General features: G+C 40.8%; 1 protein-coding gene across 1 annotated transcript in view; it reads right to left on the reverse strand.

The window, feature by feature from the left end:
- Positions 1-24482: 24482 nt before the first annotated feature.
- Positions 24483-25889, reverse strand: part of LOC122811531 (calumenin-like) — a 289748-nt gene continuing 288341 nt past the window's right edge. Inside the window, exon 7 of the mRNA XM_044083427.1 lies at positions 24483-24887. Within this exon, the coding sequence (XP_043939362.1) occupies positions 24783-24887 (105 nt within the window). The 3' untranslated portion in view covers positions 24483-24782. The remainder of the gene's footprint in view (positions 24888-25889) is intronic.

Raw genomic sequence — 25889 nt, forward strand, 5'->3', positions numbered from 1 at the left:
GATTTTGTAGCTGTCATTTCCCCTAGTAGCCTCGGCGTACAATAGCTCAGCTCTGATTCCACCCTTGGAGTAGAGGATTGTGGAGCTGTAGGGAAGTCTGCTGTGACAGCCTTGGCTACAGAGCATTGGCTCTTCATAGTCCTACTTTCGAGATTGTAGAGAAAGTTCTGTCCCATCCACAGGGACCCCCTGTTGTCCCTTCATTAGATCTGGTCCCCACTTCCATGGAGTTTATGCCCTAGACCTCTCAGCTACCACCGGCACAGCCTCTGCTTGAATGCCTTCAACTCTTCCTTATTGTGGAACCCCAGATTTCTTTCAATATCTCCATGGAGCATCCCACTAAGGAAGTCCCTCAGAAGAAGAATAAGTGCAAAGGAGACACTTGGATTCCTTGTAGAAATCTATCATGACTGACACTGACTTCAAGGAAGGGGAGGAGTCCCCTAGATCTCCACTCCACGATGTCTCCTTTGCAGACATTTTTGAGATCCTCCATCAGAAGTGTGGGTGGTCCTACAAAAAAATTCAACCCAGAGGAGACAGTGCTTTTGGAGGCTTTCAGCGCAGGCCCATCCACATCTTGGGTATCCCCCGGCAGATCCTTTTATTGATTTAGTCTCTTCCAGGGCATGTAAAGACCTGGACACCATATAGCCTATACCTAAATGGGTTGACAAGATCCTAAGCGCTCCCTTAGACAAACCCCAGTAGACAAATGGGATCCCAGTAGATGCCATGGTTGTTGTGGCAGCCACCAAAAAGGAGCTAGCTCAGGAGAGCTCCAATGTAGATCCCCCTAACATGGAGTCTAGGGATTTGGACAGGTTCTATAAGAGAGTTTACACTCCGTCCACTTTTGCCTTGTAAGCGTTAAACTATTTGTCCCACTTTACCAGGCTGCAAAGCGACTTAATCAAGGAACTTTCCAGCTGGGTCCCAGACTCCATGTCTGATGAGGAGCATAAAGTTTTCTCCTCCAGAATAGCCACTCTACAGTCAATTTCCAATTTATATGTCAGGTTGATTTTCCATGTGGCAGAAGGCACCTCAAGGGTAGCTGGTTCAGGCATCGAGAGTAGGTATCATGCCTGGATGCAGTCATGTGACTTTATGCATCCTTTCAAGGTGTCATTTGTCAATGGACCCTTTGATGGTTCATCATTGTTTGGTCCCACAGTTCATGACACATTCTGCCGGAGTGGGAAGGATGGAAAGACCTTGTCTACTGTTGGAAAACCACAAAGATCCTTCTCCAGGAAACAGCGCGATTGAAAAAACCTGTGATTCAGAAAATCTCAAGGTCCTTTTCAGGAAGCTCAGGGAAACATTTCCCCCAGAGCCAGGGGGAGAAACAGTTATAGTTCTGGACACTGTCTGCAAGGCAGAGGGGCTCAGCAAAATCATCAAGGGTTTCATGATTCCTTCTCAGACAGACCCTTTCAGGGGCCCTGAAAGGTTGCCTGGCTGTTCTTCTCTGGAGGCAGTCAGAGGCTGCTTAGCCTTGCATCCAGAAGCCTGGATAGCCATCAGAAATGCCTGCCAATAACTGGTACAGATCCACAAAAACCACCAACTGCAGTAAAATATATCCACAAATTTTTAATCTTCTCTCACTCTAGCACCTCGGTGTGAACACCTTCACGGAGTATACAAAATTACTCCAAAACAAGGTATTTTATAGCAGAAAAACACTCTATTAAACAATTAGAAACCTAATTAATTAACAAGTTAATGCAATTAAATAAACATATCCAATTTACTTCAGTGTTAAGTCCCAAAGGGACCAACGTATCATATTTTAAAATATATACTGACTCTATATAAAAGTTTTTATTTTAATAAAACATTATTTTCATGTGACAGTCTCACTTGTTCCAACACAACCCTGAAGCAATGAAAAGTTACTATCATGTTCATTTTTAAAATATATAGCAATTACTTTGTCTTCTCTGATTTCTGATGTTTCTGATGTATTTCATAAATCTAACCCTATTCTGATGTTTCTGATGTATTTCATAAATCTAACCCTAAATGTTCCTTTGTTTCCCCTATATAGAATTACGTTACAGGGGCATTTTAGGGCATATACAACTCCCTTACTATTACATGAAAAAACACCTCTTGGTATAAATTTAATATTAATATATTCAAAACACCTCACTATGTGATGACACAGTACACAGTTTCTACAAATTGTAGTGCCCAAAAAACTAATATTTGTATTAATATTCATATTTGGTGAAATAAATTTACTATGTATAAGCAAATCTTTTAAGTTTTTAACTCACTTGTAAGAAATTGAAGGTTGCCTTGGAAGTATATTACCTAAAACCCAGTCCTTAAGCAGAAAGCCATCATAACTCTTCCCAAACAAAAGAATCACCTCCCAGATGTACCACCCAATCAAAGGGAGGCCTCAGTGGTAGAAATTACAAAGCTGCTTCAAAAAAGTGTCATCCAGGAAGTACCTTCCAATCAAGTCGGATTGGGCATTTACTCAAGGTTCTTTTTGGTGCCAAAAAAGGGGATCTAACACCAGATTTGGACTTGATATCTCTGAACAAAAAGGTTCAAGATGGTCACTGTCTAATCCATCCTATCCTTCTTGAAGATGGATGACTGGATCTGCTTGATAGACCTGAAGGATGTGTACTATGATATCAAGATGAACAGGAACTACAGACGGTATCTTCATTTCAGTCTGGGGGCCAGTCATTATCAGTTCTGGGTGCTGTCGTTTGGTCTTGCCTCACCAATGTATGGTAGTAGTTGCAGCTCATTTCAGACTGAAGGGATTCCATGTCTTTCCTTGTCTGGATGACTCGCTCCAAAATGCTTCGACCAGGCATCTACTCATTCAAGAGACTACCTGTTATGGCTTTCTCCCATCCTGGGCATAAGAGTCAACATGCAGAAGTCACATCTGCTGCCAGTTCAACTGATAGATTTTATCAGGACACATTTAGACACAACCAGGAGCTTGGCCTCCCTTCCCCCAGACAGAGTATCGATCCTCAGGTGCCATGTCTCCTAGATTCTAGCAAAGCCCAATCCTCCAGCAAAGTTGATGCTTGGGGTGCTGGGCTCGATGGCTGCCCTAACTCTATTACAACCACTTGGTTACATACGCAAATGCTACAGTGGACTTTAGTCCAATGGTCTTTACACTCACTGAATCATCTCATCAGGCTGTCTCATGCATGCAAGGATTCTCTTCTATGGTGGCTACACTTGCTGGAAGTCACCCAAGGCTGTCCCTTTGTTCTGCCTCCACCAAATGCCACACTAACCATGGAAGCCTCCCAGACAGAGGGGGGCATTTTGTGGGACAGACAGTTCAAAGCACGTGAATGCCCCAGGAGACCAAATTGCATATCAGTGTCCTAGAGATGAGAGTAAGTCTTTTAGCTTTGCAAGCACTACACAGCTTTCTACCTCTAGGGACCATTGCAATCCACACGGACAATCTGTCTGTGGTGTGATACATCAACAAGAAAGGAGGAACCTAATCTTATCCATTGTGTCATGAAGCAGTGAGAGTGTGGCAGTGGGCAATTTCTACAAACCACATTCAGGGGGTGTACAGCATTCTAGCGGATAGGCTCAGCAGAGTTTTAATGATGCCTCACGAGTGGTCTGTAAATCAGTCAGTGGCAAACAGGATCTTCAAATGGGGTCAGGCTTGCTGCAATCTCTTCACATCCCCCCTCAACAGCAAATGCACCAGGTTCTTTGCCTTGATCCCCCTCAGGGACAGTCACCATGGGATGCTGTAGTCCATGCTTGGCCCTCTGGTCTAATTTATGCATTTCCTCTGTTACCTCTGATCCCCAAATTTCTTCAGAAAGCACATCAGTTGAAGATCAAAGTGATCCTCCTTGCCCCCGCCAAGTCTGGTTCACTTTCTTGTGGTCTCACTTGGTTTGCCCTCCATTGACATTGGAACCTTTGCCAGATCTACTGTCCTATTTCTCAGGACAGACTTACCTGACATTCAAGACCTAAAACTGACCGCATGGTTTCTCCAATTCCAATGATGGCTAGATTGTCCAGGCTTTCATCCCCAGTCCAAAAAAATTTTATTTCCTCTCACAAGTTGTTGACCAGAAAAATCTACAAGAATAAATGGAAGAGATTGTCTTTGGGCTCAGCAAAAGTCTATTGGGCAGCGCAGTGGTTCAGCGGTTAATGTTGTCACCTCACAGCAAGAGGTTCTCCAGTTCGATTCTCGGCTGGGGTGCCTTCTGTGTGGAGTTTGCATGTTCTCCCTGTGTTCGCGTGGGTTTCCTCCGGGTACTCTGGTTTCCTCCCACATTCCAAAGACATGCATCTGGAGCATTTCTCCCCGGGCTTCCGCTGAAAACAGTCTCTGTGGAACCTAGTCGGACTTTCCCGGTCAACAAATGTTAAATAAATAAATAAATAAATAAATATTGACCTTTTTACAGCTCCTGTTCCAGTAGTATAATTTTTTCCCAAAACGGAGCCAGTTATTACATGGTTAAGGTCCAATGGGCAACCATTTCCAATTTTTATTTTATAGAAAATTCTGCCTCAGTATCATCATCAAAAGTATGTAAGGCCTTCCTCAGAAGTACCTTTTTGCTTCTCCCACCATTCAAGGATCCTACTCCTCCTTGGGACCTGACCTTGACACTACAGGCATTAGTGGTCTCCTTTTGAACTGGCAGCTAAGGTGGAGTTGAAGTTTCTGTCCTGGAAAACTGCCTTTTTAGTAGCCATCACTTCAGCAAAGAGAGTTTCAGAACTGCATGCTTTTTCATCTAAACCTCCCTATTTAATTTTCCACAAAGGCAGAGTATCTCTTCAGACCAAATCACCCTTTTTACCGAAAGTTGCCTTTGAAAACAATATCAATCAGTCTGTCAATTTACCTGTCTTCTTTCCCAAATTTCAAATCAAAAGAGAATACATGCTACATCTTCTGGATGTACATAGGCAGTCGGCGTTTGTATCTGGACAGGACCAAAACCTTCAGGAAATCTGACCAACTTTTCTTATCTTTTTCAGATGTTAAAAAAGGAGAAGCTGTTACCAAACTGATCGTAGTCATATGGTTAAGAGATTGCATTTCCTTCATTTATTCTTTGAAAGGTATTTCTTTGCCTTGACCTATCAAAGCCCATTCTACGAGATCCTTGGCCATTTCCTTCCCAAGCCTTTTGTTCGAGAGTGTCAATTGATATTTGTGCTTGACTCCTGGTCAAATTCCCATAATTTTATTACATATAAATTGGACATTACTTCCAGAAATAGGTCTGCCTATGGCTCTGCGGTGCTCTGGAATATCCTTCCATGAGGGTCACCCTAAGTTATTGTAGCTGGGGACTCTGTCCTGCAGGTGGAGGAGTAAATGAAAATTGACAACATCAGATAAAGACGTTCATTCCATCTGAGTTGTCTATTTTCATTCTTCCTCCACATTTACCACCCTCCTTCCCCTGTCCTATTCCTGTAAGACCTGACAGAGTTTTTTTCAGAGGAACCACAGTTCCTTTACTGAATTCCTGAAATATTTGTCTGTCTTCATTTCTATATTCTACCCAGATACGGGTATATGAGATTCCATGTAAACATATATATATATATATGTTTAGAGGCAAACTCGATCTGGGAGAATGAGGCATTATGGGCGAGAGGGGAGGAGCTCAAGCTTTGTTGGATCTTCAGCTTGGAAAGCAGCCAAGTCAGATCTGATGTCAGCTCCGGAACCCACAGGTGGAGGAAGAATGAAAATAGACAACTCAGATGGAATGTTATGGTAAGCACATAACTTCTTTATTTATTTAGAGAATCAATGTCTCAAAATGCTCATGTGTCACAATGTCATCTAAGTCTTCTTGACCAGATGTCCAGCTGTTACCGAAAACTAAGTCTAAACAAGCTTAACACTAGCTTTCTGCTCCTCAGCCTAACTTGGACTTCTCCTCTGGGTCTGTTGAGTCCTCAGACAGTCCATTTAATTCAGCTGCTCCCTTTATCTCAATCTCGTTGGAAGCTTATATAGGGTAGCCCACTCACATATCTGTTGTGGCTGACCAAACATTTGCTTCAGATGAGAGTGGGAAACCTTATATGGTTATTGGCAAGGGACTGAAGGGTGTTTCTCATATTTTAGTTAAGGAGGAAGTACCTGATTCCCTGAACCACTGCATTTTATTCAGGCAGACAACTCAGTGATAAAAAAAGCAGAAGACCAAACATACTTCCCCACCTCAGAAAATAACGGATCCTCAGAAAGAATGTCAGTAGTGTAGACAGGATCTGTTTAAAGCCATTATGTTTCTCAAGCACCCTCAGTATTTTCAGGCTGCTCCTGCTGTTCCTCCATCTTTCACCCCCAAAGAGATGGATTCTTCCTCTGAAGATAAAGATCAGGGTTCAGAAAATGATTAGTAGGTATATTTCTCTCAAACTCCCCTGTGGCTGTTGCTTTTTATGAAGATGGCACTCATTCTCCAGATTCTACTTTATAATTGCTAACTTTTGCAGATACTGTGGTTAATGATGCAGCATTTTAAATGGGAGAACACTAATATCTCTGATGCGCAAAAGAAGCCCTGTGATCTTTTAGACGTGGGTGCTGCCAGGTTATCTGCTATCCCCCATGTCACAGAGGCCCTTTTGAATACTTACACTAATGAATCACAACTCTGTACTCTAAAGAAACCTAACAGATTTTACAAGGTGCCTTGTGCTCTGAAATTCCTCTATAAAACCCCTCTTCTGACCATGTGATTTCTCTTTCTACTGAGAAGCTCGCCAAACTTTGCCTTCCCCTCATGTTTTGCCTACAGAAAAGGATAGCAGGGCTATGGATGGGTATGGTAAAAAGGTTTCTACTTTGGCTTCCTTAGCCTTTAGAGCCGTTATCTCCCAGGCCCATATGACCAGGTATCTCTCACCTTTCCTGTGTAATCTGGGTGATGAGATTAATGGCTTGACAGAATCCAAAAACAAGTCTTCTGCTCTGTCTCTGCTTAACTATGCCTCTTAGATTGCCAGATACTCTGTTAAGTGCAGTTATGGTGCTGTTGATGCATCTTCTAGAATGGCCACTTTTGTATCTATTACATGCATGTATTCTTGGCTAAGAATCTAGTCTTTACCAGTGGAATTCAAGGCCAAACTCCTAGATTCCCCTCTGGATAAACAGCATCTTTTTGGTTCTGTGGCTGTAGATCTTTTCAAACACTTACAAGAAAAGTGGAAAGTTATGCAGGGCTTAAAGTAGGTTTTCATTTGCCCATTTCCTAAATTCCAGAGGCATTATCCAATTAAGGCTGGCCATTTTATTAGGAGGGATCAGAAACAACCCATGAAAGGCAAAAGAGCTATTAAAAGGACATGTCAGGATAAATCAAGGCAAGATGCAAGGGGGTCTAAGTCCCTAATTCCTGACACACCTGATGTTTATGACTATCTTCCTTTACCACCACCCCTCTGGTTCCCCCATTCCAAAGGCTTACCCTGTCTGTCAGACTAGAAGAAGATCACAACAGGCAGGTGGATTTTCTCTGTTATAGAACAAGGTTACAGAATGTCTTGGGAGATTTTTCCACCCTTTTCCTGGAATCCCCCAGCCAACCCAGAATCACTTGTGTCTTTTGCTTCCTGTTTTACAGAATCTCATTTTACATCAAACTATTCAAATCAGTTCTCTCCAATCCTTTAGGAAGGGAATTTTAGCCCATGATGTCCTTAGTCCACAAAAAGGAGGACACCTGGAGGCCAACCTAGGCCTATATTTCTCAGTACCTTTTTGAAAGTTCAAGTTTCAAAAAGGCTAACTCATAAGTCTGTTTGCCTATGATTCTCCATTAGGGTTTTTTAGTGACTTTGAATCTGAAGGATGCTTATTTTCACATACCTCTCCACCCTCTTTTAAGGAAATTCTTGCGATTATTTATCTCATCTCTTTTTCAGTTTTCTGCTTTATCCTTTGACCTTTCTACTGTCCCAAGAGTATTCACAGAGTACCTAGCTCCTGTCCTTGTCTTCTGCAGATGTCAGGAAATCAAAATATTCCCTTCCTTGGATGACTTCCTTCTGTATGCTCCTTCTCTGGAAACCTCCTGAAGGATCTCAGTTTCACAGTGAACCTTCTTCATAGTATGAGCCTTGAACCTAAAGAAGCCTGTTTTAATTTCTTCTCAAGACCTGAACTTAGTAGGGTACAGGATCAACACTGTAGCAATGACCACTTTTCTTCCTGTGTACAGAGTTTTGTTTTTGAAGCAGTTCTTCAGGACCTTCTCATGCAGAGAAACTCGATAAGAGAGTACTTAAGTGCCCTGTGTATATGACATCAATTATCCCTATGCTTCCAATTGCCAGACTCCACATGATGAAGTTGCAATGGTTCCTCAAGTCATTTTAGCTTCAGATCTGTCATGCTTACGACTTCCAGATCCTGCTGTTGCCCTGCACGAGGAAAGAGTTACTTTGGTGGACTATCCAGATAACTCTCAAATAAGGAGTAATTTTCTGGTTCTTCCCCCTTACCAAGAGTGGATTCTGATCTGGTATGGGAGTCTGTTTCAACAACATCAAGGTTCTGGGGGGTTTGTCATTCAAGGAAAGAAAATATATAAACATTAAGGAGATGTAGGGTCTAATTCTAACCTTTCAGTCCTTGAAGCATCTTTGAACTCCAGGTCACCTCAGGGTCTTTACAGATAATGTCATGGTCATGTGGTATATAAGCAAGGAGGTGCCAAGTCTTACCATCTCTGCAGATTAGCCTTGATGCCTGGGAGGTTGGGTTACATTTCTAGCATAGATCAGTTCTCTTCAAATACTGTGATTATGTATAACAATATTCAATTGTATATTTATGATGGCATTTTAAAAGTTTTGTATTTTTATATGAGGGTTCAATTAGTTTGTCACTTGATTAATTGTTTTAAGTGGTGTAAAATATGTAATAGGATAATTGCTTCAGGCACCTGGTGTGTATAAAAGGAGATGGGTTTTTGTATTTGAATTATTCCTTGAAGGCAAAAGGCTGAGGTACCAGAATAAATGGTGAAATATATCTGCAAAGTCAGTGTGGATTCTGTTTCATGGTCTTTCAGCTGTGTTTCTACATTACAGCCTCCCAGGCAGCTTTCCCTGATCTCAGACCTCTTGACCCGGGGGGGGGGGGATGCTGCACCCAGACTTGCAGACACAAACTGTCAGCATGGCTAATACTTTAAAAGGAAACAAGGGGACCCTGCTTAGCAAACAGGTCCTAGACATTATCACAGAGGCCAGAAGGCCAAGCACCAGAAAATCTTATGCAGGGAAATGGAAAATATTCTACTCTTGGGGCTAGTCCAGAGGAGGCAGTACCTCACATCCTTCCATCCCCCTTAAGTTGGACTATCTAGCCAAGTTACTCAATAGTGGCCTCTCCTTCTCTTCTATTAAAATCCATGCCTCAGCTATTTTAGCACATTTCAACTCAGACCAGCCCCTCTTCTCACATCCTTTGGTTAAGCAATTCCTCAGGGGGGCTTCTAATATCAGACCTCCCAGAAGGCCACCCACACCAGCCTGGGACCTGAATTATGTTTTAGAAAAACTAACCTTACCTCCATTTGAACCTGTTGCTTCAGCAGAATTGAGATACCTCTCCTGGAAGACTGCTTTCCTATTAGCTATCACCTCAGCCAGAAGGGTTTCAGAACTTCAGGCACTCATGGCTGTTGAGCCCTTCATCATTTTCCATGCAGACAGGGTCTCCCTGAGGACTAACCCCTCCTTTATGCCCGAGGTAGTATCTGATGTGACCCTCAATCAGGCCATACATCTACCCACCTTATTTCCTAACCCTCAAAACAAGGGAGAAGGAATTCTGCACTCACTAGACGTGCACAGGCAACTCGGATACTACCTGGACTGTACTAAACCCTTCAGAAAAAACAGACCAGCTTCTTGTCAGCTTTGCCCCAGGGGCAGAGGGGAAGCCCATTGCCAAGCAAACCATTTCCAAATGGCTATAACACTATATCCATTTCTGCTACAGACTACATGGGAAATCACCCCCTGTCTATTCGTACCCATTTCACTAGGGCAGCCTCCACTTCCACAGCATTCCTCAGAGGAGTTCCCACGAGGTTCATCTTGGAAGCGGACACCTGGATCTCTGTCCATACCTTTACAAAGCATTACCACCTACCTCTTTTCTCTAAGTCTAGGGCAGGGTTTGCCTCTGCAGTTCTGCAGGGCTTGCTAACCCATGCCTAGGGCTCTAACTAATCCTACCACCCTCTCCTCAGCATTGGGAATCCTCCCACAGGTGATGACTGCAACAGTGAAACATGAAGAACATAGTACAGTTGTGTACACTTACCATAAATGTAGATGTTCATGTGTATTCACTGTTGCAGTCCTGGTTTCCGTCCCTCCATCCCCCTTATATCTTCTTTCCCTAGGGGGATATAAGCTTCTCATGGTGGCTTTTAGTCACCAAGACCACTTTACCATATTTCCTTATGCTTCTGATGGGTTAGGGCAAGAAAAACTGATGTTATGGTGTCGGCTCCCTTGCTTTATAGCACTGGCGACCTGACATCAGACTACAGGTGACAGCAGCCGACACAGAAAGACATTGACTCTGGTATTCGGGTTGGCCAAGGGCTACCACAGCAGAGATAACCCACAGGCGATGACTGCAACAGAGAATACACTCAAACATCTACATTTATGGTAAGTGTATACAACTGTACTTTCTTCTTTCAAACACAAAAACAAAAACAGTTAAGCAAACAACTTTTACTACCACAGCAGGATAGCAGTTTGCCTCAGTTGCAGGTGGGTTACTCCACTTTAGCCATTTGGTGTACCTCAGACCACTCATCTTTCACCATGGGTCCCTCTGATGTAGCACCTACAGCCACTAGGGACCTGAGTTTAGCCATGTCCCTCAGAAAATACTACGAGCTGTTACAGAAGGATTTTCAAGGACCTACACTCATTCCAGCTACAGATGTATAGCTGACTCAACAAGCACCCTGTGCCGATACCATGAACAAGCACCCCAACCCCTCAGCTCTTCATGTGAAAAACCAAAAAGCAGTTTACTGTATTAGTCATTGCATTTTAGTGACTAGCTTATTACAGATCCATGCCCCTCCCCAACTTTTCCAGCGAAAAGCAAAACATCTGACATACCTTCTACTGGCACATGAATCAGGTGGCCAGATGCACAAAGCCCACCCTGTCCTGCCTAGTCATTCAATTCACATTTATGTACCCTGCCCCTCCTCTATTTTATTTAAAAATAATTCTTCTTGTTATAAACTGTAGCAAACAGTTGCTACAGTTTATAACCGGCTTGCACATAGGGCTAGATACTCATGATTTACTTCAAAAAGCATTTCTTCTTATAAACTGTAGCAAGCTGTTTGCTATGGTTTATACCCTACCTGCATGGAGCACAACAGCACTAAAATTTTAGTTACCAAAAAAAAAGTGTTGTTTTCTTCTGTAGCAAATTGCATGCTACAATGTAGTAAGGAGTTGCTAGAGTTTAGATCACACACACACTGAGTGGTACAACACTCGTATTTGACTTCAAATGCAATACTGGCCAATATTGCATTAGAGATCAGGATTGGCTGAGAGCACCCACTGACACTTTGCACCTGGGGCAGTTGCCCTTCTTGCCCCACCCTAGCTACACTACTGTCTTCCTGTTATGTCTGCTTTAGCGGATGTGTGTTATTGCCTTCAGTTTACCTGATACTCAGCTAGATGCATTTAAAAAGCAGATAGGAGGGTAAGAACTAAGCCAGCATGGAATAGTGAAAGAAGATTCTGTCAATAGGGGTGACTGCAATTAGGGGCACATAGAATAGATGGGAAGGGTTTGAATTTACTCTAGGAAGATGCAAAGGAACCAGAGTATTGGGAATAAATAATTAGAGAAGGAAAGATAATAGCATGGGAAGAAGGATCCAGTCTAGTGGTTGCCTTCCCTGTCAAGGATTGATGTCAGAGTTTAGAAAAAGTGAAAGGGATAGGGTAATCCTAAATGAAAGACTTGCACTTTTTTTTTAGTTTTTAATTGACTCTAGAACAGAAGCTTCTATAAAAAGGATAGTAAGTAGGGCACATAAAATATACTGCACAGTAATTATAGGAATCAATCAGATTATGTCAGAAAAGATTATATGCAATTCACAAAGAAACAATGAGAGAACATACGTATGGCTCCCAATTATGCAGCAGAATCTAGAAGATTTAGCATTTTTTTCCAGTAAGTCTTTGCATTGATACTTTTAAACCCAAAGCAGACTCCAGAGAATTTTTCTTCAGGTAGATGGCAAATGTTGGAGGTATGATGGGAAAGAAAGAGGCAACTGAGAACATGTTTTGGTACAGTAATTTGTTAGTAGACTTTAAAAATTCCATCCAGAGTACTCTGTCTGGAATACTGGGTGATCAAATGAGAGTAAATTACAGTAAGGAATGATTTTTTTCAAGTTGGCATACAGTATCTGAATTACTTAGACATAGTAAGGCCCTGTCAAGTTTGTAACAGAAATAAGAGAACAGGAAGTGGGATCATTAAATTACATAAAAAAATGGGAATTGTGAAATCAGTACATGCAGAAAAATGTTTTGAAGGAGGAATGAGGTTTAAGAAAAGGCAGGAATTGAATAATTTATAGAATGTTGCTTAGAGTATATGATATGTAATGATACGTGTGATGTATAATGTTTGTAAATGTGAACTTGTTAATATGGTTTTATTACTTTTATATAAATGTAAGTTTGCCTGTGTCACAAGTGATAATTCAGTAAAGGTATTTTTTTTAAAAAAAGGCCGATAGGATATATGACGTTCATCATTTTTTTTTCAGTTTTTATGCATTATTCCCAAACATGATCCAGAGCTGTAGCCGTAGTTGATCTGACTGGTACTAAATACTTAGTTAATTCCAATCCTACTCTTTCTGATAAGGATGGGAAAATTATTGATAGGTATGGGAAAAGTGTATACTTCTGCAACTTTGATTTTCAGAATTTTGAATAGTTGGGCTCCTGTGTTAAAGTTTGCTCTGACAAATTGTCAACGTATGAGGAATGTTTATCTGCAGTTCCTTCGGAGGAACATTTTGATTTAAACAACTTAGTTTCTTCTGTTGCAGGTTACTACTCATTGTTCACAGTGTGTATATGACTCTGTTGTTACTTCTTCAAGGGCTTTGACCACTGGTACTGGTTTGAGGTAGTTTGCATGGCTGCATTCTCAGAACCTCTCAGATGATGTTAAAAATGAGATTTCAAATTCTTCTTTGGATAGAGAATTAGTGCTTGGACACTCTGCTGCAAAGGTGATCAAAAAGTATGATGAAAGGGGCAAAGTGGTCCAAGGAATCTCTAAAAATTTTCAGCACTTCTTTTCCTAGTTGTCCAATGGATTTCCTATATCCTCATCCAATTGTGGCAAAAAAAAAAAAAAAAAATGGAATAAACAGACATGTAAGAAGAAATGGCAAGGGGTTCCAAACAAAGTCTCGAACCTCCCAAAACCGAAAACATCCAACAAGTCTGAATGACTATTCAAGACTTTGTGACCTCCTTTTTCCTTCCAGAAAGTCTGAATCTCCATTTTTCTCTTTGGCAACAGGTTGTTTCAGATAATCAGGTTCCGAAGGTCATTCACCAAGGTTACAAATGACAGTGGGAGGAAATTCTTCTTCCTTCCTCATCCCCCAGATCAGACTCTGTTTGCACTGGTTCTTTATCACATGCTTTCCAAAGGAGTGATAAAACCACTTCCTCCTTCTCAGATGGAGAAGGATTTTTATTCAATGATATTCCTAGTTGCAAAGAAAGAAAATGCCTGGAGACCAGTTCTGGATCTTTCTTTCCTAAACCTGTTTGTAATAGTGCCTAAATTCAAAATGACATCACTCACAACCTGTTACCTCTTCTTCCTCATTCAGGTTTCTTGGTAACTTCCTGGTAAGAAATGTCTGAAGTCTGGTGGAATAAGAATATGATGCGTATCACATCCTTATTCAGCCAGACTTCAGATGTTTCTTAAGGTTTTGTGTGTCTGGATCACATTATCAGTACTCTGCTTTACCCTTTGCACTATTCACTGCACCAAGAGCGTTCACAAAGTGTCTAGATCCAGTTATAGCTCATTGCGGGCTACATAGTATCTCAATTTTTCCATATTTAGACTACTTCTTTATCTTTGCATAGTTTTTCTCAAAGTGTTGGGAATCTCTCTCTTGGGTGAGAGATTTCTTACACAAACTGGGATTCCAAGAGAACATTCACGTCTTTCTTGACTTTCACACAGGAGTGTGTTCCTGGGATGTCAACTAGACACCTCTGTTCAAATAGCTTTTCTTCTACAGGAAAAAAAAAACAGATCTTTATCTGGATCTATTGCTCAGGTTTTTCACTCCAACTTTGGTCCCTTTGAGGAACTACCTCAAGATTTTGAGACTTATGGCATCTATAATTCTCATGATACTCCTGACATGATTCCACATGAAAAAGATACATCTGTGAATCTGTATCTGAAATCTCTTTGGTCCCAACAACAACTCCTTTTATCTTTTCAAATCCCCATTGCTAGAATTTGTCAGAAGAGAAATCTTTTGGTGGCGATAACAGATATCATTAATTCCAGATCTCTTCTTCTCCCTCCCTGCTGCAAAGCAGTCAGTCACCAAATATGCTTCAGACTGACTTTGCTTGTGGAGCAGTTTAGGAGGGATACATGTGCAGAGGGTGTGGGGCACTAAAGACAGCAGCAAGTATATAATATGAAGGAAATGCTTGCCCTGATCAAGGCATTCAACTCTCTGAACTATCTTTTGTCCCCAGGAACTCCTCAAGTGGTTACAGACAATATCACTAGTATCAACAAGCAAGGAGAAACCAGATCATACCCCCTTTGCAGACTAGCCATGTAAACTTGGGATATAGCCTCACAGCACATGCTCACTGTACAAGTATCCTTCATTCAGTCAGAGCAAAATTGTGTGACAGACAAGCTGAGCAGGACCAGGGCAGACCTTCATGAATGTAGACTAAACCAGGGGTCTTCCAAGATTTGATCCATCTGTGGATTGTTCCTGAAGTAGGCATCTATGAACATTCAGCTGGCATGGTTTTGTTCCAGGACTCGATGCAAGAAGGCCAGAAAGACAGATGCCTTTTCCTTCCCTTGGACAGGAATGTTCCTGAATGCTCTTCCACCCTTTCCACTAGTATCCAGTGTACTTCTGAAAATTCAGAAGGAATCCCCCAAGTCATTGTGCTGACTCCCTTCTAGCCCAGGCAACCATGGTTCTCCCTTGTTTTGGAAATGATCAGGGGCAATTACCACATGCTACCTCACAGACTGGATCATGCAAACTTCAATCAACTTAAGTTGACTTGTCTGGATGATAGGGTATTAATTCCTTTTAGGCACCTGTTTACTGAGGATGTGCAGCAGGTACTAATGGAGGTAAGAACACCTGCTACTAGAAAATCCTATATTAGCAAATTGAAAGGTTTCTAGTTGGTGCCAACAACATAACCAGCATCCATTCAGGGCTAGTTGTTATCTGGTGTTAGAATATTTGTGTGAGTTACTGTTATATGGCCTTTATTATTCTTCTGTCAAGGTTTGTTTATCAGCCATTTCAGCATATCAGCCAGTGGATTCTCTTTCAATGCAGTCTCTGCGGTCTTTATTACCAGAAGAACATGAAGTAGACTCTCCTTCTGTTTCACAGCTCACTTTTTGTTGGGCAAACTTTTGTATTTCCTCTTTGACATGTACTTCATCAAAAAATGATTTTGTCCCTCCAGGGGAGAATACCTTGAAGACAGCTGGGTACAGCAGTTTGAATCTCACACCTTCATCTCGACATTCCCTGAACAGTGGAATGAATTCACTCCTCTTCTGTCTAGTGTACGAGTAATCATTCTCCACAAACACTCTGCTGTCTCCCACTTTTAGTATTTTGTCCTTCAACACTTTTGTCAGAATCAACTCCTTCTGCTGGTAGGATTGTATTTTTACTATTAAAGGTCTAGGTTGCTTTCTCATAGCAAGGTTTGGAGCATACACATGATGTGCCCATTCAACTAACAATTCCTGCTGTGAAAAAGCAGTCCAGTTGCTTTTTTGCTCTTTCATAAAATTAATGCAGTCTGTTTCTTCCAGCTTCTCTGGTACAGCTGAAAATCTCATGTTTTCCCTATGTGCTCTGTCCTCTAATTCTATTATTTTTTTGAAACATCTCTTCCTGAGCAGTGTCATATTCAGCCAGCCTTTTCTTCATTTCAACCTCTGATTTTTTTCAGCTTTATCATCTCATCTGAAAATCTGTTTAAAACTTCTTCCATTTTTTCCAGCCTTTTGTTGTTTGTGTTGATACACTCCATCAGTGTTTTGTTTATTTTAACCAGGTCTATGCGCACTTGTCTTATATCTTCCTGTAGGTTACTGGAAGTCATGTCTGGAGGTTGTATTGCTTTTTGCTGAACAGCTGCAGAACTTTCCCCAGTCAATGTTTCTTCCTCACTTTTTGTAGCTGATTATTTTCCAGGTGCTCTTTATATCTTTTTTCTTGGCATCCAGGCAGTACACTTACCAGCCAGTTACTAAAGTTTCCCCATAACACAAAGGTCTGCTGGCCTTCTCTGTTGTGTGTCTGTTTTCACACGGGGAGAGCAATAGTTAAGCTGTTACTCAATGTGCAGCTATTTTGGAAGTCCCATTTCAATGCAGTCTCATGTCAAAATGATTTGAAAGGGATTTTGCATAAGAGGCATCCAAGAAAACTGATAGTCCTCCTTGGGGTCTTAATTTTGTGTTAGAGAAGATAACACTTGTTCCATTTGAACCAGTCATTCTGGCTGACTTGAGTTTTTAACATGGAAAACAGTTTTACTGATTGTTCTAACCTCTGCAAGAAGGGTATCTGAGTTGCAAGCTCTTATGGTGAGTCAACCCTAAATCATTTTCCATAGGGACAGGGTTTCTTAGAAGACTAATCATTTTATCCCTAATGTGGTATCCAAGTTTACTTTTAGACAAACTATACTTCTCCGTTTTCTTTCCTGAACCTAAAATGAGGGGAAAGGATACTCCATACCTTGGATATCTGCAGACAACTTGGGTACTATCGTGACAGAACTAAATCTTTCAGTTCTTCAGATCAATTGTTCATTTCTTGTGAAGGTAAGAAGAAAGGACAACCTTTGTCAAAACAGACTTATTTCCAAATGGCAGGGTCAAGGCCCACTCTACCATGGCCTTGGATTCAACTTTGACTTTTTGGAAAGGTTGAATTCTAGAAGTATTCTAGAAGCTGTTACTTGGTCCTCTGTGAATAATTTTAGAAAGCACTATAAACTTGATTCCTTCTCTAGGTCCAGATCGAGATGTACTAGGACCATTCTCCAAGGACTCCTGGACAATTCCTCTCCCACCTCTCAAATGGTAATCTACCCGTATAGCCAAGGCTAATGCAGCAGTGATCAATATGGTGACCACAGTACAGATGTGCAAGTAAAACTTACAGTAACAGTAGATGTTTAAATGATCACTGCTGCAGTAGCCACATTCTTCCTCCATTCTCCTTGTTTTTATTGTGTTTTTATGGCAGGATGTGGACCTTTATTTTTTGTTGTTCCTAGCATTGCCCTTTTAGGGCTAAGCCTCCCTCTCTCTACTGGCGGGAAAGCTATGAATGGCTTTGTGCCCAAACTTGTCTTTTAGTCAGCTCAGCTCAAGCTGCCTGAGTCTTTGAGTGCATGGAAGGTGTCCTGAAGCTTTGGAAGGTGGCCAGCTGTTATATCCTTGTCGGGATATAACCCATATAGCTAAGACTACTGCAGCAGTGATCATTCATACATTTATTGTTATAGTAAGTTTAATTTACACAACTGTACTATCCTTATTCTAACTGAAGTCAGCCTCATGAGCTCTCTGTGTTGTAAACAATTTTTTTACAGTGTTTTTCTTAGAGAATTGTATTTTTTCCCATTTGAACATTATCCTTTCTCTTTTGGTTGATTCTGCCTTGTTTAATTGTTTACCTGTGTCTTGTTAAATTAAAACACACAATTACAGCACATCTTAAAGAGGAAGTTCTCTGCAGAGCATAAAGCAGTGATTTTCAACCTTTGTTGGTGATGTTATTTGCAGAAGCCACCAGTTTCATTTAAGGGACCCATGTGCATTCCACCTGCTGTGATTATGTAAGTATAAAAGAACTTTAAGTGATGGGTGGCAGCTTTCAGGGAGAATGTTTTGGGGTGTGCAGTCACATAAGGACGGTGCTGTGAGTCTCTGGTGATTCACATTGTACATGCTTCCATCCAGGGATTGGGTTAAGCCATTAGAACCATACTGAATTTCTGGGATATCCTTATGGCTGGTTGATTGACACCTTCCTCTGAACAACTAGTCCTCCAGGCACTGAGGGGAAGGCCCACTATATAGGGGGAAATGGGCTATGTCCAGTTGGAGAGTGGCTTTTCGTGGTCAGCAGATATGGGGACAAAAATAAACAAAAGAAAAAATGGTCATCTTTGAATTCCTAGCCAGTATCAGCCTAATACAGTTAGTCAATGTCACTACCTGTCCAAATTTCTTGTCCAGAAACCACTCCGTCCTGGATCTACTAATCACTAACAGCTCTACTATTATCTCCAAAATATCTTTTCTTTCACCCTTATTCAGTGAATACTTCCAAATAAGCTTCAAAATTATTCACCAGTTGCAGAAATCTGACCCCAATACTAGTTAGCTTAAGACCCAAATCCATCATCAATACAGAAAACCTCAAAAACACCTAGCAACTATCATCTTGCCTCCCATTACAAACTTGCAGAACCCCAACACAGAATTAACAGCTCTTACACATATCCTGCTTCAACTTCAAGACAAATACTTCCATCTCACTCAGCTCCTTTTCAAATACAACAAAAAAAAAAAAACGTGGCTGACCAGTGAACTGAAAGCTCTGCTGAAACTTGGGGACAATGTGGTCATCATGGATACAGAACTGTCTACCGGAAAAATCATCCTGCTTTTACCTATGTAACCTAGCTAAGTAAACTATACATAGATACAAATCCAACAATTTCAAACATGGACATCTTGTTCTGCTAGACAAATTGAAACACATTTGGCAGGAACTAAATCTCACAGACTGAAAATCCACAGATCCTACCTTCTTCCCCATCATCATCCAGACCTCTTAAGTCTGACTGTCAGCCTTTGACTTTCTGAAGGGATTCAGCCATCTCCCTAGTATCATAACCTCTACCTCTCCACCCAACTTGCCCATACCTTTTATCCACATTTCTATTTTAAGAAAACTACTCACAAAGACCGTGTCACCCCTGCTAGCAAGCATACACCTGGACGTACCCACTGATGCACACACTCTTTTCCTCTAGTGTATCTCACTCTGCAAAGACTTCCTTACCACACCTTTTCTTCACATTTATAACTTCTGCTTAATGTAAAACACAATGCCAGACACATGGAAAATTGGTCTTTTCAAACACCTTCATAAACAGCTTCAGACAGAAAATGCCTTCTACTTCTTCCCTATCTGCATCCTCCCTACACTTGAGAAAACTCTTGAACCCAGGACCCTGTACACTATAGTCACAGCACTTAACCACTAATCCATCAGAGCTGGAAAAGCTAATTTGTAAGCAGCTGTCCACTTACATCCAACAGAATCACTTTCTCAGTATTAAACTGCATGGATTCTGGGCAAGCTGGATTACAATGACAGCTCTGTGGTCACTTACAAATGAGACACTTTACAACATGGATAAAGCACTGTTCCTTGACCTTATCATACACTGCCCTTACTCCACAACCTGATGTTATTGACCACTTTCTACTTCTTCACTCCTTCCAAGGAATCAGAGTTAGCTTCAGCACTGCCACCTGATTCCAGGATTTCTTAACAAATGGGTATTTCAGAGTCAAAGCTGGCACATCCCTCTGACACCCCTTGTAAAAGAGTCACCCCAGGGTTCCATGCTCGCTGCACTGTTGTTTTCAGTCTACAGTGAAAAACTACCCTCCAGCCTCCCTAACCTTCCTATCACTGCTTATATAGATCCAGTCCCTCATATTCAGCTATGCAAACCCAACTTCTGACCTCCACTCCTGTAGTTCTTGACCAACAACCACATGCTACTTCTAAACCCCTCCAAAACAAAAAGTCTGATATTTGAAACCTCACAAAAGCTGAAAAAACTCATAAAAACCACAAGATTACTGATTTCAATGGTAACCCAATGGAAACAATCAACCACATCCTTTGAATACCTAGGTTTATATCTGGACCAGTCATTGAACTTCTATAACCACACTGAAAACACCAGGAAAAAATCAATTCTCTTTTATTGTGGTCTTGGAAAACATCTCCCTTTCTTTCCAGGCCAGCTAGAGTCACACTAGGCAAAAGTATCCTCATTTCTTAGTTTGAATACAGGTTCCCCAGCACAACCACAGCCTCTAAAACTTAAAAAAATGAATCCATTCTAGTTAATTTCCTAACCCCCCCCCCCCCCACACACACACACACTACCTGGAATACCACCATACTACTCTTTCCAAAGCCAGATGGCTTCCAGTCTCCTACAGAGCTGAGCTATTCCTAGGGTCCCTTTTCAAACTACTTCAGCCAGGTACCTTCCCACCGCTTTTGCTAAACTTAATAATAAAACCTTACTCTAGACCTCCCAACCAAACCGCACACTGTCAACCACTCCTTCTCCATTCTTGCACTCAAACTCTGGAAACCCCCCCTCCCCCATCAAAAATTTCCACACTTTCAGAGAACAGATCTAAAAGACACCTCATTCAAAACTGTTCTGCTTTAACCTTCTGTTCTCACCTGATGCCTACCTGCCATATTTGCTACTAAAATTAATACACCTTTGTTTTTCTACTCTAGTAATATTTCATTATTTTAGTTGTCTCCATGTTTTTGAATTCATTCACAAAAAATAAAGAAAAAGAAAAAAAAAGCATAACTTCTTTACCCAGGCTGTGCCTACGAATGTTCTGTTGTAATCGGTGTACTTTTCCAGTAACCAAAATTAAATAAAATAACAATAAATTTTAAGTATCTCCTTCATGGTGTTCACATTTTGGGATGGACCTGCTACACTGTGAAAATTCAGGCCTGCCATTATTACTAGACATCATTTTCACTCACTTAGTTGTGATTCATGAATTCCTAAACTGACTACTGTTTATCTTTGCTCTGCAGTGAAACTGTGAGTAACAAAATGTGATTTGAATTTCTTGACTGTGAATCTGTCGTTTTCCTCGTTTGAATAAGGAACTTCTTATGAGATGAAACTTACCCTAGAAGGCTGTCTTCTTGACAGCTAGCGTTTAAGTCACATATATGTTGAAGTCATGAGTCCTTCATCAGATCATCTTTGATACGGCTGTATATCAAAAGGGTGTTGTTTCATGTGAGCATTCATTTTCTGTCAGAGGTCATAAGAGCAGTGAATCTGAAATAGACATTTCAGTTGTCTTTGTTTTTTTTTTTTTTTTTTGGACCATTATAAGCAGCAGCAGCATTTACTTGCAAATCTGTATGTACATGAGCGGCTGTATTTGCATCTAAACAAATAAACAGTTACTAAAGTAGCTTTTTGTGATGTTCACCCCAGGCAAGTAGCACAACTACTTTCTAAATGACATAGAAATTGTATTCACAGCTATCATTACCTGTTGCCAGGTATTGTTACAGTACATTACACTAGAGCAGAAGCTTCTGCTTTGTACTTCATAAAGCTCCCATTCAAAGATATCGGTGAAGTATTTTACTTGCACCTTCATAAAAGACTGGAAGCTCAGCAAAGCTGTTTATAGTAAAACTGGCTTTGCCACAATCATTCTGTATTTTTCTATTAGTCTCCTTCTTCTGCTGTTGTCTCTGTATTATTTGGGATACTGCCTTTTAGTGGCGTCCACTGTAAGGGTTTTCATTTTCTCATTAAAGATTATTTATGTGCAGTGCATAGCAGCAGCAATGTGAAAGAAAGGCTTTTGTATCAGTAGTAAGTTTTCTTACCACTGTTCTCCAACAGCATTCTGTGGGAGGTGAAGGTCTCCCTGTTGACTGTTGAGCCTCCCACCATTGAGATATTTGAGCCCCTGCAGGTAAGAATCCTGCAGCTCATTCATTAAGAAAGGGGGAGAGTTGAGCATCAGGTCTGGTGCAATTATGGTTGTGTGTGTGTGTGTGTGTGTGTGTGTGTGTGTGTGTGTGTGTGTGTCTCACTCTGCTTTTTGTTAATGCAGCCATAGAATTTCTCTTTGTGTTCTGTGTAACCACTAAATGGATGAATGTGCCTTCAATGCAGGGTGTGGCTGTTTCCACTTCCACAAATAACATAGTCATTCTGGCTGCCTCACCCATCCATCTCGAGCAAATGACTTACACTTGTCTCCAACTCTGCATCAGTTTGCTAATGGGGAATTGTGCCCCATGATACCACAATATGCTTCTTTAAGCTTTCCCTTGGGAGAGGCAAGCAGGCAACACCTCTTCACTTGTCTCCCTTTCTGGCTGGCTTTCCAACACCTGGGCCACCCTCTGAGCCCAGGTTGACTGGATAGTTGATGGGGCTTCATTCCTGTGGTTTACAGAGACAGCTGCTATTTTCCTTGTAATGTGAAAGCTGTTTTCCTTAATTTTAGGTTTCCAAGTTACAAAGAAGGGATCCCATGTCCCCATGTCTTCTTTCACATTGCTATAAGTTATTCTGCAAACTAGAAGTAACAAACTGTGAAACATGAATTTTGCTTGTCAAGATACTGATGTTAACAGGGGAACAAACCTGTGCCATATTATCAAGGGCCACTAGTGTTTGATTGAAGACAGATGAAGAAAACCTATGCAGTCATACCTGATGCTACAGCCTGTTAAGATGAATTACTCTTCTGGTGACTGTCTCACTTAACTACTTAACTGCACCTCCAGAGAAATTTGGTGTAGTTAAGAGATCTTTATCAGAATTAATGAGTACATGCAGAAAAGGTGCGAAAATGCTGTTCTTTAGGATCTTTATAGGAAAAGCAGGTCTGAGATGAGGAATGGTCCAACTCTACCAAGCACATCTCCATCTTTTCCTTATGATTTTTAATCATGTTGCACCAGCGTCTATGTATCAAATAATCTTCAAGCTAAACATACCCGGTGAAGTTCCCTGACTAAAGCAGATATGCTGAAAGGTAATGAATAATACAGGCAATATTTTTGTTATACTATTTATTCAGCTTAAATTGAACTGAAGTATAAATATCACCAAAAGCAGTGTTCAGAAATTAATTTATGGTAGTAAAAGTACCAAGTCAGCTATGTCAGCATGTAGTCTGCAAAAAGAATTTAAAGGGACAGCACTGTTACTTTTGTCATTTTTAGTTGGAAATTAGAAGCACATAGGCTACATTTAATTACATTTGTAAAGTATGTTTTTATTTCCATTTTGTCAGGGTAAATTTCACAGTGCTAGCATAATAACTTACATTGCTTTATTAAAAATAGTTTAGTGCATTTGCATATATGGAAAGTACCAAATCACACAGCTGCACATGTATTTCCTTACCTCTGGCCATTGAATCATGAATATATTGTGTGCTAATGATGGTAATGGGTAGAAACTGGACTAGAGACAGAGGTTTTTTTCAAGTTTCAGAAGAGATAATATGGAAGAAAAAGAAAAACTACCACATCCAGCAAGTATTTTTTTTCCCTTTAGGGACACCCTGTACATGTGGTTCTGCACATCGCTAGTTCTTATGTCAGTGCATCTCTGATTGGGACATAACGTGTATAAATTCATACCATTTTTCATTTTCTGGTATCTACTTTATTATAGTCAGGGTCACAAAGGAGCTAGACCAGAACCTATCCTGGCAAACAAGAAACAATAAGGCAGAGACCCCTCCCTTTCTGACATGCAAACATATACACACACATGCACACGCGTGTTAGAGTCCTACTAGTCCACATGCTGTTTGTCTTTAAGATGTGTGAAGAAGCTGGAGACTCGGGGTGGACATGCAGATACTGCATAGAAGACACTCAGGCCAGGAACCAAACTGAAAAGCCATGGACTGTGAGTCAGGTAATGTGTAGCTTTAGCCAAAACACATTCAGAAAAATAATTTATGCCCACACAATTTCAGTAAGTCATGTGACATCCCTAATGACCGCAGGTTGCATCGCTAAGTGCAGAATCAGATGGTAGTCACCCATATGGGTAAAGTTGTGTGTGTGTGTGTGTGTGTAGCTTTAGGTACAATCTGTGTTATGCTTAACCAGTATAATCTGTCACTGCCCCACTGAATAATAACACAGATGCCAATTTTACTGGTACAACAGTCTGCGAAGTAATTGTGGTATTTCTTAACTTGAAATATAGCCATACTAGTATCACTTATGAATGGGCAGTATATGAATTACTTTATTATGCTTTGTGAAGCTAGTCCAGAATAGTTAAAACAGATGTTAGCTTCATCCAAAGTAAAAATATTCCCATTTCAAGTATTTACCATTAACAAAAGTAGTTTTTACATCAATCACATTTTTAGTTGACACTGATCTTAATGCTTAATTTTAAAGATGACACCATACCCTCCAAAATGTGATGGATGGGGACATTGTGTCAGAGGAAAAATAAATGTTTGCAGTTCACTAGAACATAGTTTCCTTTTTTGCATGCAGAACCTGTACTGAAACTCATTACATTTCATCATGCTGGATCATGAGATGTCCATAGTCTGTTATAGTACTTCCCACAAACATTGTGTAGTTCTTCAGAATCTCTTCCTTTGACAGATTACCATCCTAGTTAAAAAAAAAAAAACAAAAGGTTAGGACAATAATGACTGATAATAACCCCATAAAGCATGGTCACAAAAGTTCATGAAAAACATAAATTGGTGAAGGAGCTGAAATGGGAAAGGCCATACAGTTTCAGCAGCAGTCACTACCTAGACCAACTACTTTCCCCTCGGCTGCCTTTTTCATAACTTTGTCAAACTCCCTCTAAGAAATATGTACCTTTAACAACCTCATATAGGTAATAATAATAATATAAGGTGGGAAGCTTAACCAGACAGGCCTGCCAACACTTCTCTACCTAAAAAGATTGTTGAACCTCAGTATAAAGAGGAACTAGGTAGTGTGGGGAGGAGTGAAGGGGCATGGCCCATTCACCTCTCCTGTGAGGGTATGGGAGGAGTTTTCCTACATTAAGGGGCAAACTGGGTGATGCGGTTTACCTGTAGAAGACTGGAGAGGCAAACTGTAATGCTCTGAAAGGAGGAACAGTGCCACTTGGAGGGAATGCCCCTTGTAGAAGTGAGGGGATGTCCTCTGTTGCTAGCCCATTGCATGCCTCTCTAGTGCTTAGCTGTGTGTGTGCAAGTTGGAGCTGAGGAGAAAGTAAGAAAAAAATGAGAACCACATTTAGTGGGTGTCTAAAGGATGTCCTCTCTCAGTTGACCCTTATCCTGGTAATAGGGAATGAATGGACCAGTTTGCCAGTTTGGGTCTGATGGTCAACAGACAGTAGAAGCAAAGACCTTCAAAAAATAAGTAAGTAATAAATAAAATAAGTGTATGTTTGCAGACATGATGACATCACAACTGTTGTCATTCACCTTTTGAAGAATTACTGCTTGGAGCTATTGCTACTTTACAAACATATAAAGTTGACTGATTTTAATTGTAAACATTAAATGTGTTCTTGGTGTGCTATTGGCAAGATGTTACAGTGAAGGCAGTGAAGGAGGTGTTGGTATTGAACAGTTATCATTAACCCCTCCCAGTAAAATGTGTGTGGTC

The sequence above is a fragment of the Protopterus annectens genome, chromosome 9.part0 (genome assembly GCF_019279795.1).
Source record: "Protopterus annectens isolate FY-2018-M chromosome 9.part0, PAN1.0, whole genome shotgun sequence".
NCBI lineage: Eukaryota > Metazoa > Chordata > Ceratodontiformes > Protopteridae > Protopterus > Protopterus annectens.